General features: G+C 41.2%; 1 protein-coding gene and 1 long non-coding RNA gene across 2 annotated transcripts; both read left to right on the plus strand.

Moving 5' to 3' along the window:
• The first annotated feature begins 4,866 nt into the window (after positions 1-4,866).
• Positions 4,867-6,941, plus strand: LOC310955989. Its single transcript, XR_014593461.1, has 4 exons — positions 4,867-4,969; positions 6,285-6,331; positions 6,419-6,730; positions 6,835-6,941. It is a non-coding gene; the product is annotated as an uncharacterized lncRNA (long non-coding RNA).
• Positions 6,942-7,073: 132 nt separating this feature from the next.
• LOC310955466 (uncharacterized protein) lies at positions 7,074-11,565 on the plus strand. Its single transcript, XM_083925284.1, has 7 exons — positions 7,074-7,111; positions 7,292-7,594; positions 8,028-8,164; positions 8,287-8,403; positions 8,498-8,555; positions 9,104-9,169; positions 9,297-11,565. The coding sequence occupies exons 1-7, from the start codon at positions 7,087-7,089 to the stop codon at positions 10,601-10,603; spliced, it is 2,013 nt and encodes a 670-aa protein (XP_083781410.1). The 5' UTR covers positions 7,074-7,086; the 3' UTR covers positions 10,604-11,565.
• Positions 11,566-12,009: the final 444 nt, after the last annotated feature.

A 12,009-nucleotide genomic window follows, 5' to 3' on the forward strand; every position in this document is an offset into this window, starting at 1 on the left:
TTGGTGTGGAAACGAAGATTGCATATTGGGTTATGTTGAGATCAACCTGCAGTTACCTCCCCGGGTCCGTTGATCGGAGGATAGAAGGAGAGATCTTGAGACGATGGCTTGAGATCACACCAATATCTTTATTGGAGCACTTTGCAAAGCGGAGACAAGTTCTGATACAACTCAAACCAGGTCATACATCAGACGAGTCTGTTGTGGTCTAGGGGTAGCGGCTTTAAATACCCTGGTGGGCTGATGGTAACGCCTTAAAGGTAAAAAAGGCGGCAATGGGCGTTAATCTGCCTGGCAACAGATTATAACACTAACAGCTGAGAGAAGGAAATTAGTGCATGTCCCTATATGGCTATCTAGAGAGACAGATGTGTCTGTGTTTGCACCACATGAAATTGTTAGTTAATGAGTATGTGTGTGTGTGCCTAAAATGAGGAAATGAGCATTCCTCTGTTCTTTAGAATCATAACGAGGTGATGTGTGAGAGAGCACGAGATCTCTATTTTGCACACTCAGATCTAAACTCTCTTTTCTGTGAGGCTCTGTGATACAAGTTATCTGCTCAACCAGCCAGGACTAGTCTCATTCCAGGGGGTTTATGTACCATGACCCCACTGTGCACCAACTTCAGTTTAGCCATTTCAAAAGCCATATGACCGAGCAGCTCATTTCTCTATCTTCCACAGTTACCTATCGATATCGCCAAACACTCTCAGTGCTGTATGTGCCCACGAAACATCTCTAACAACCAAATTAGACCAGGGCACAAATGCACCAAAGACTTTTGAATGGAGGGAATGGAAAATCTATTTGAGCAGAATTGAGTTTTAAACTGGGAAACCAAATTTGACATACAGAACTTTAATGTTTCTGACTTTTTTTTAAATTACCAAGTCTGTCATTACAGACGGCTCTTCCATGATAAAATACGTCATCTAGTCTCAGAGATTTGTCTAATTTCTTACCCCACACAAAATCCACCAGGTGCCTTGACAAAACATAAACCCTCTGGTTCAAATTAGATCAAAACAATGACAGATAAATCATTTTCTTTGCAGTAAGTGCCTTTTTTTTTTTAAAGAATTCTGCTAAGAAGCGTAGCTGTATTGTGCATAGGGAGTCTTGTTTCTCCCATTCATTCATCTTCAACTGCTTGTCCCTGTCGGGGTCGCGGGGGGACTGGAGCCGATCCCAGCTGACAACGGGCGTGAGGCGGGGTACACCCTGGACAGGACGCCAGTCTATCGCAGGGCACATAGAGACGAACAGAGACAGACAACCAATCACACCTACGGGCAATTCAGAGACACCTGCATGTCTTTGGACTGTGGGAGGAAACCGGAGAACCCGGAGAAAACCCACGCAGACACGGGGAGAACATGCAAACTCTACACAGCCCTCTCGCTGTAAGGCGACAGTGCTTACCACCACACCACCGTGTCGCCCCTTGTTTCTCCCATGCTGATTCTAAAACACTTGATTGATTCAATTTTTAGGCTTCCCAGACATTTATTTTACTAAAGACCAGGGGTGTCGAATCCTGCTCCTGGAGGTCTGCTGCGCTGCATGTTTTAGGTTTCTTCCTGCACACACCTGATTCTAATGATGTTCAAACCTGGGACAAGCTTCAGCTGCTTGATAACAAGCACATTGCTAGAATCAGGTGTGTTAGAGCAGGGAGAAACCTAAAATATGCAGGAGCAGGATTGGACACCCCTGTAGACTTACCACCTAATTCATGTACGTCCCTCAATGTCAATTGTCACATGAAAGGATGTGATTGTCATGTTCGTGTGTCATACTAATGGATAGGCCCCGGCCATGAGGTTACAAATTCAGAGTTTGAGGGTAAAAATGGTGGAATGACGTCTCTGATGTAATAATTGTGTTTGTCTGGGTTCTTATCCTCATAACTCCCATTTCAGAGGCATGAATACAAGAGAAGACAATGGTAAAGGGAACACATGTAATTGAACTAATCAGTTTAATGGTTCCATCTCCGTGTCACAAACTATTTTTTATAGGTTACGTAAATTTATTTGAGAAGCAATTCTTCTCTACTTTATTGATTGTAGCTCATTTCTCGTTAGGATTTTCCTTTAAAGTCACTAATGATTTCTTTCAAACGATGTTTATGCTTCTATTTATGATATTGAGTAAAATAATTGATAAGTGTAGTTCATTTTTTTTATGTAAGTCCAAAGAGCCTGTATGTTCATCTGTGGTCCTTTGTGAAGGCTCATGTCATGTGCTAAAAATGGGATGTCTGTTGTCGGTTGAGGATTCTTCTAAATCACTGCCTCCTCGCGTCTGGGAGGAACCCAGTTCAGGAGAGTGATACACAAGTTATGGTGGGAGTAGAGAAGGGAGGAGAGCATTTCTGGGGCATGTTTTTGTTTCAAGGTCAGGTTGTCAAGTTATGCAGGAAACGACATCAAGGCCAGACCTCTGTGAGAAACTGTTGGTGCCTGTTCTGAGAGAAAGGAGAAATAGATGTTATGGATCCGTTCTTAATCAAAAACAAAACCCAGCAAAACAAATTGTGAAAGAAATTCTCTAGAGTCCTCAGTGATTCTCAAATCATGTCTTTACTAAGCTGCATGCATACAGGCGAGAAGCTACCAAAATGCGGTGGAAATGTTCTCTCCCTTTCTCCAGATCGCTCCAGCAGATATAGTCACATTAAAGCACCTTACAAGGACATCAAAGTAACAACAACAAACACACTACCCAATGTTTATGACCCCAGTAGATGTTCCCAATGTTTACGACCATTTGCAATCCTCATGTTGACCCTTCTCCACATTCCCCCCAGCACTTATCCACAGCTTATCTTGTTAATTATCTTAATTAACATACAGAAAATCCAAGGCAGTTCACATCATAGACAAAGAACACTACAAAGAAAGGAAGAAGAACTGTTTTTTCCCTCACCATGTAAGCCCTTTGACTCGACACTTTCGAGGGGCCGTGTTTGTTTTGGTTAAGGTCTCTAAAGATTAAGGTTCACAGGGTTGGAGACATGGGGGTTACTGACTGTTAAAGACAAAGAACAGGCACAGATGCGTTCACACAAACCTGCAAACTGCAGTCATAAACCCTGAGCAACAAGGAATCGCAAACTGCAGTCATAAACCCTGAGCAACAAGGACTCGCTTTAAAGAAGGAGAGGTGGTAATCCAGTGGACGTTATCAGCACTTCAAGAGCTGGTCTAAACCAGCTCTGAACACTTATGAGTTTTCAGATACCTCTCACCTATGGTAGTTCCTGTTTCTTCTGTCTGACATCTCAGTTGTTATGTCTGGTCCCTGCCTGTACCTCCTCCACGCAAAGTTGGCCATGTGTGAAGGACACTTTGACCTCGCGTGTACCAAACCATGACAGGGGAAACCACCCATTCTTTCACATAACATTTCCTAACACCCGGTCATTTTTTAACCTGTTTGGAATTATCGTTCAACAACGAAGCACTTGAAGTGCTTTACGCAATACAAAGCAGCATTAAGAAAGGATATAAAACCAACACATAGGTAATATAAAAAGACACACACAGCAGTTCAACATAACTATGGCTTGCCTAATGGTGTGTGAGTTTTACTTGGCTCATTTACTGGGTGAGAAAAGCGTCTGCTTCTTAGAGGTATGACTGAATATATCAAATATGTTGATTATAATATATCCAGAATCAGAATCAACTTTAATGCCAACACCTGCTTACAGGTATGTAACCTGTAAGCAGGTTACATACCAGTAATTTGACCTGGCGATTGTGTGCATAGCAGAAACAAATATACACAGAAAGAATACACAAAATTTAGCAACAACTAAATAAAAAGAGGACATTAAAATATTATAGATATAGAATATAAAATGAATATAAATTATGTGGAAAACTTGATTCTTCACAATGATGGATGAAGAATAACTCAAAGAGCCTCAGCTGCCCTTTAATGATGGTACAGCATGTACGCATACCAAAAGCTTGAAGATTACAAAGAACATCACATAATATAGAGTCTCAAGGACCATTTTATCTGCTCAGGCGCCAGAGAAATAAAACAACCTCTTGTACAGCCCTTGGAGACTTGCATCAATCACAGACGTTGGCTTAAATTCCAGCACAACTGATTTAACTAAGATGCCTCATTCTCCAACAGTTCCCTTTTGTGATTAAACGTGTCTGATCACAGGTTACCATATAGTTTTGACAAAACGCACATAAAATTACAACTGCAAAGAGTGTGCATTTCCCCCCACAACACCTGTGGACCTGGTCTATTAACCTAACCTTAACCAGCGTTGGAAAGTAAGTACGTAGCATGCCCAAGTACTGTTTTTCAGAATCCGCTTAATAATACAAAATATAGGTTGAGACTTTGCCAGGGGAATAGTTTTACTTTTGTTTTTCGCTTTATGTATCCTTATTCAATTAAGCATTTGACTTTGCTCTAAATCCCCCCCCCCCCCCCCAGGTTCTGCTGGATAAATTAATTTCTAAAGTAAATCGATAAAACCATACACCTTTTGCTCTATGTCAGGCGGCTCAACACCAAACACAACACACTTTCGTTTTTAATTGTGTAACAGTGTTTACAGTAGCAGCAGGTCAGCTTCAGGTCAGTGGTCCCCCTGTGAATACTTGCCAAGGACCCCAACAGACTCTAGACTCGCCTCTGCCACACACACACACACACACACACACACACACACACACACACACACACACACACACACACACACACACACACACACACACACACACACACACACACACACACACACACACACACACACACACACACACACACACACAGAAGAAAAAGGGCTTGTTGCGCCGCCCCCTGACTCATACAATCTTGTGAGGGCGAACAACCTACATGTGTTGCCTAACTTATCCACTCTGTCGCCTAACGTAAACTTCGTTTTAATGAACGTCACCTGGACGAGGCGGACACGAACTTTCTAACGGTAAGTTCAATCTAACGTTACAGGAGGAAGTCTGTGCCTCGTTATCTAATTAATTAGGATTGTGTCAAGGCAAGTTGAGCGGAGTCCAATTTAGCTAACGTAGTTAACGTAGCCAACGTCAACGTATTGATGGTTTACGTCAACGCTTTTTAACGGCTGTTACCGTTCCAGTTGGTGAGTATCTTGCCGGTACAACGTGAACGTTAGTTGGTTCACTTCACTATTCGTTGATGCAACTGTAAGTTTTGTGTAGTAGTGTAAGTTAACGGCAACAAAAAGTAAACTCGGAAAGGAATTGTAGCCTATGTTAATTTACCTTGCGAAAATAAAGGTTAACCACGCTAACGTATGTCGCGGTTTAGTTAACAGTTACAACAGCCGAGGAGTTCTGTCCGAATCACTCCGTCATTTAAATAACGTTGGGCTACAAACCAGGAACTTCCTCTGTAAATGATCGTTGATTGTGTGACTATCTAAATCATCTGACGGTTTATTATTTGGGCTTATAATTCAGGTTTATAGACTTTAAAATTAAAAGTGCAACCTCGTTATGAGGACACCCTCCAGCCAGCACCTGTAGTGATACTGCAGCGCCGTCTGGGGGTGGCTAGTTTAGTCGTGTCTAGATGGTAACCCTATAGTTGTACAAACTCTCGCGATACTATAGTCACCTGATCCATTAGCTATCGATGCCTAACATTAAACAAATCACCTTTACCAATTGTATTTAATGCCTAGCCATCACGAACCATCTAACCACTAATGCCGAACCTGATCCATCTCGCGAGACTTCTATATCTAGACACGACCGTTTAAGGCCACAATTTAGAGTAACTTGATGTCCGTGGTCGTTTTATTTAAATGTAATAATAATAAAGTATAAAGGAGGATTAAACATGCACTAAACAAAACGAAATGTATAGATCGTTTCAATGGATTTCCATTGCTAGGCAACAGCCTTGGTTATGGTAACTTCCTGTCAGCTGATGTAATTCACAGACACTGCAACCGGAAATAAACTAGGACTGTTTTTGAATGTTTGTTTACATAATTGAAAAGGTCCATACAAAACTAAACATTTTCAACCAATGCTGACACGATTATTATATTGACTGTCATTATAGGCTTTCAAAATGCATAAACTACTTAAGGTATATAGATGACTACATGCACACATTTGCTGTAGGTACAGAAATAAATGTTTATCACCATGATAACACACAAATAGGCACAAATGTCCATGCTATTTTAGAGGAGAACACAAATACACTCATTATAATTACTTACTTTAAGCTCCAATTTGAATTGTATGCAGGTGGGGATTCTACAACTGCACCATGCAGCCGGTTAAAGCACAAAAAGGTATGTATTTTGCTTTCTACATGTTGACTGCCATGCTAATGCCATTATTATATCCTAATTTTTGTCTGATGTCTTCTCTGTTAATAGGAGTTTCTACTAAAAGCCAGCTGTTTGATTCTCTGAAGGTGTATCTGAACAACAAGAACAGACTACAACCCATTATCGGTCTGTAGTAACACATCCCTTTTGTGTACAGTGTATATGTTGTGTATTTTCTGAGTGAATTAAAATAATTTGTCATTTTATGTACATTCAGGCCTGGGCAGTATTATAGAATGTGTGAAGGCTGGTACACACCAAAGAGAAGTGTTATACGTGTGTGAGGTGTGTGTGTGTCGTTTGAGTAAATCTGACATGCGGAACCACATTATGGGAAGTCTCCACAGATACAACTACATTGTAAGTAGTACAGTATTAGTGCTGTAGAATAAGTCATGATAGCAAGTTTCTGTGCTGCCTTGGATTGTATTTTTTCATACACAGGTTGTTGTTTTGCTTGATAGAAAGCCTGGCACCCCCACTTAGTGTCTGAATGGACAGAGAAGTCTGACCTTTCTAAGCTGGCCTGGCCACTGATGGAGATGGCAAAGATACTTGAGGAAAAGGAAGGACCTGGAGATGTCCAGGTATGTTATTTTGACTCTGTATGTTATTGTTAATTGTTGCAAACAGATAAGTGTTTTGGATATGAGTACTCATATGTTTTGCACCTTCATATTAAGTGGATAGAGGTTGAAGATGCCATATACCAGGCGATGGCAACACACAGTGAGAATGACGGTCAGTGACTATTGACTTGTTTCAAGAACAGTGGTTCTCAAGCCCTCTCCAACTCTTCAATCCCACCCTTCTTCGACACCATCTTTTCTTTTTTATGGTGTTATTATTAGTACTATTATTATTATTATTATTACTATTATTATTATTATTATAAGTCTCCTTCTCTTTTTAACACCACAGCAGTAACTCTGATAACTATCTTAAGAGATGGACAGGGCTGGGGTGAACCTGAGAGCCATTTAGAGACCACATCTGTGCAGCAGGAGGAGCACTATCCCAACCAATCGCAGAGGACTGTATTGGTTGCCCAGAACCAACAGAGAAAGTCCAAGAAATCCCAGGAGTCCTCAGCAAAGACAAACAAAATGGTAGCTGTTATCAAGTCAGACGACTGGTCCAAGGACACATCACCGGAACCCTCTGTGCTATCAGAGAACCGCAACAGCTTTCTTGAGGGCTACACAGGAACCGGGCCTCTTATTGGTGAGCACAGACATGAGTACTACTGCGTATAATATGGATCATTTGAAGTACATTTTGGGAAACATGTTTATACAGTATATGATCTTGATGAGAACATCAATACCACCTTTATGTCTGTTTCGTAACTGTGTATCTTAAGCAAAGATTAGAAAAGTATTAGAGTCTTCATTGATTGCCTGGAAAATAGTAGGGCACATAAAATGATGAATTGTCATTTTGACACCTCCGTTTTTGTACAGATTAAACAAATTCAAGATGTAGAAAATATTATGTAGTGTGCTTTAGAGATGCCTGTAGGTGAATTTTGTTACATTGGGACAGAACCATGCTGCATGCAGCTAAATGTTTACCATACAGTCCTGAGAGTGGTATTGGTCTAGTCCAACTTGTGTCTGTCGCTTGAAAAGAAGCTGCTTGTGCATGTTTGCAACAGGTCTTTTCCGCATGGTTGAATGTAGAAGTGAAGGCGGCCACACATACTGCTTCTTGTGTCACTGCTGTCGCATCAGATCCAACAGAAAGGACATCATTGATCATCTAACCAGATCTTCCCATCTCGTGAACTGCTTGGTCAGTTTGTTGTTGCTCAATGATTTAAATAAACAAGAACACAAATAATTTACCATTATGCATCTAATGGCTGTAGAGAACATGCTCAGCAACTTTTTAAGTTCACTAAAATCTGTGTTTAGATGGAAACGTATCCTGGACAAGTGGAGGTAATGATGGCAGATATTACTAACAACTATCAGCTTCTCCAATCACTGGCCAAGAAAGTGGAGCAAGAGGAGGGCAGAGGAGAGCCAACGGTATATCTACTTTTATTTAAAGATTATCCTGCCTTGGTTAGATTTAAAGTACTCATCTGTCTATTAAAATGGTTAAAACCTCTCTTGTTTCCAGGTGGTAAATTTACCAGAATCCCTCTGTATCCTACTGACAGGCAAAAGTTACCACTGGTGTAAGTATGCATGCCCATCCACTATTTTCTTGTTTGGCCATAAACCATTCACATGTTTATCTCCAACTTTCTGCTCTTGACGAGTGATTCGCGTTGTAAGTATACCACTTAATTAACTCTATACCCTATCACACTATTTCAGATTAACTTCTTAAAGAGTAACACTTGACGCTGTGCATAAAAGTTTGAAACCCTCAACTCCCTCCAAGCTTGAAAATTGGCTGTAAAAAAAGAAAAAAAGGCATTCAGTAACCATCAATCCAAGGTGACCACAGCCTGTTCTCCACAATGGAGTGCAGTTGAAACTTTCACAGCCATCTTTTATAGTATACGGAGTAGTTAAATGCAACTTATATTATTCATCCCTTTTTCATCTTCTTCATTCTTTGTTATTCTCTTTAGGCTCCTTGAATCGTTCATTTTTTACCTGCGTTCAACCACTTCAGTGTTTCTTTCCCAGCATTCAAACACCCATCTTTCACCCAGTGCATTTTTGATGCAAAGACTTATGTATGTCTGTGTACTCCCTGTATTGTTTTCTTTTTTAGGTATAAAGATGCTGTGTAATGGAGGGACACACACTGACATCCAAAAGCAGAAAATAGCTGTCAAAGGTGTGTCTTTGGACGCACCAGTTCACTTGAAGGGGGCCAAAACTGTTTTGTCTTTAAGTAATTCAATATTTTTGTAAGTTCACATTGTTTTTCAAGCTTTGTGGGTCCATTTCACAATTTCTTCAAGGGCCAGATGAGAACAACACTTCCTATCAAGGCATGCCAAAGACAGGTGAAGTGGGGCGCTCACAATGGGCAAAAAGGATGCCGGCAAAGCGGAAACTGAGTGGGGCGAGTAATACTGTGTTCAGGGTAAGCCTGCCTCTTACCAACGGTTCAATGCTGCTGGAGCGGAGCTCTTTCAGCATGGACAGCCCCCCTGTGCCATCTGTACACTCACCGCCATTCGACTCAGATCCCATTCCCTCGCCAGAGTCCCAGTTAGAGGACCATGCGTTGGATTGTGACACTGGGTCATTTGCAATTAACTGTGCTGAACACACCTCACAACTTCAGCACGGCCTCTATAGCAGAGATGCAGACGCTGGTCAATACACGGGACAAGAAAAAAGTTTCGCAGTCACTCAGTATCAAGAGGCGAGTGGTTATTTCAATGACAATGGCGATGAATACTTGAACCAGTCAGAAGATGTCACAAAATACCAAAATGTATATGGTGATGATAATTCCAACAGACCATGTGGTCCTCGAGAAAGATCAAGAAAGAGGTTTTACAAAGAGTGGCGAAATGAAGGCCCACAGACACAAAAGGAGTGGCTGTGGCCTGCTGGGATCCACACTCACGACTGGCCATCTTATGACTCTTCCTGCGGACGTGAGGCAGGTTGCACTGATCAGTGGTACAATCCATCTCCACAGAATAAAGTTGTCACAAGAGAAGAGAGATGGAACGAGATGAGCTCAGATGCCGCTCAAAGTTATAACCAACAACAACCCCAAAATCGGTATGCTGCCCGAGATCGTACGAGTCTTCAGACAAGCAGTGTGGGACAGTACGGCTGTTCTGATGAAAGGGATGCTCATTCCGATGCTGCTAGGATCAACATGCATTCTCACTTGGGACATCCCTCTGCTCACAGTGGCAGCGTTGCACCAGAGCCTAGAGTAAGGTGTCCTGATATTGAGCAGAGACAATTGCAAACATACATGGAGCACACCATTGGTCATGTCCAGACAGCTCAACAATGGACGACACAATCTACAGCCCAGAAGACCATCCAGATTGGCCATGGGGTGATGCCGAACCCCAACTACAGTGTTGGACCTAGTACAAATTCTGACCAGTACTTTTCTCATCCAGTCGGTGGTGGTTGGGGTATGTCCCAGTCAAATGCTTTCATCCCAACTGAGCAAGCTCTGTATTATGGAGCCCATGCTAATCTTAATGTCAGCGCATCTGGTTTTTCAGATTGGATGATTTCAGGAGGTTCAGATGGAACAACTCCATTTAAGTTTGCATTTCCACCTTACTGAGACCACATTTCTTTGGATGGTTGTCCTCGTTAAATGATATCACACGCATTTAGTTTGTTCCAAAAATCTGGGATTTTGCACAAATAACGACAACCTAGAATTTTTATTTTTGTTTTAGTGCGAAAAATTACATTCTGAATACTACTGTCTTTATACAAAACATTATGGAGCCTCTTATAATCCTAAATATTATAGATCTAGATTTAATAGGACATTTAAAGTTAAAATTCAAATTGAGTTTGGGCCCAAAACTGCTGCTGTGGTTCGGGCTCAACTTGGTTTTGGACAGCGGGTTCCTGCAGGGTCAGGCCTGATTTTGGGCCTGATCATAGATCTTGAGTGCTTATTATTATTCTGCACCAAGAACATCGTCACATGGCCGGTGTTAGCCTACAAAGGTGACGTTAGGGTTAGGCATGGAAACCACTAGGTTAGGAATAGATCAACGGCCGTGGTTTGGTTTAGTACGTCCATCCTCATAAATAAGAGTCGACCTGACAGCAAAAGAACACCAGCAACTCCAGCACTTTTATTGAAAAATTGCAGTTCAGTTGCTAATTTTAAACTTTGCAAAGTCATCCCTTGGGCTGGATTGGAACCCTTGGCGGGCCGGATCCGGCCCACAGGCCGTATGTTTGACGCCCATGATTTAAAGGGTTATGCACCAGCATTTATTGATATATTTCTGTTTACATGCATCCTAATCGAGCAAGGGTGAAAAACATGCTCAGTATATAACACGGCAAACATTTTGCAGTAAGAGGGAGTTTTTCAGTGTTTTATAAATTATATTGGTTCTATTTTTGTCCTATTATGCCAATGCGACTGCATTTGTTATGTACAAGCTATGCCTGAATAACTACAAAGAAGTATTTACGTTAAAATTCATAAAAATGGCCAACTTTAGTGTATTTTGTCAACTTTCTTTTTTAAAGTTACGGTTTATGTTGTGCACCACTGAAGAAGTCCATTTATGCTGACTTGTGTACAATAGAATATTACTGATATTGACATTGGTTGCTGTCAACAGAGTTCAACATAAATTCAAATACCCAGTGCCCAATGATGTGGTGCATAATAAAAATGTTTTGTTTAATTTAAGAGTCTGGGTCATCCCTGTCCCTGTATGAAAATGCATAAACCTACTGACTAAATTAGTATTTGCTTATTGCATTAGGACAGGGGGGGAATTAAAATCCACAGTATAAAGGGTGGAGGAAGTTCACTCCGGTAGCCTCAGTGTGTATATCTGCAAAACGTCAACCAGTCAAATTCAACAAGGAGCTTCATCTTGGGACAGGAGTACAGTGTACTGCAAAGAAATGAGCCAAACACAGACATTAAAAACATTATTTTAATTGTAAAGGGAGTTCAAGGTTTCTTTGGTGGTGTCCAACTTACTCATC

This window comes from Echiichthys vipera (assembly GCF_963691815.1).
Source record: "Echiichthys vipera genome assembly, chromosome: 13".
Classification (NCBI taxonomy): Eukaryota; Metazoa; Chordata; class Actinopteri; order Perciformes; family Trachinidae; genus Echiichthys; species Echiichthys vipera.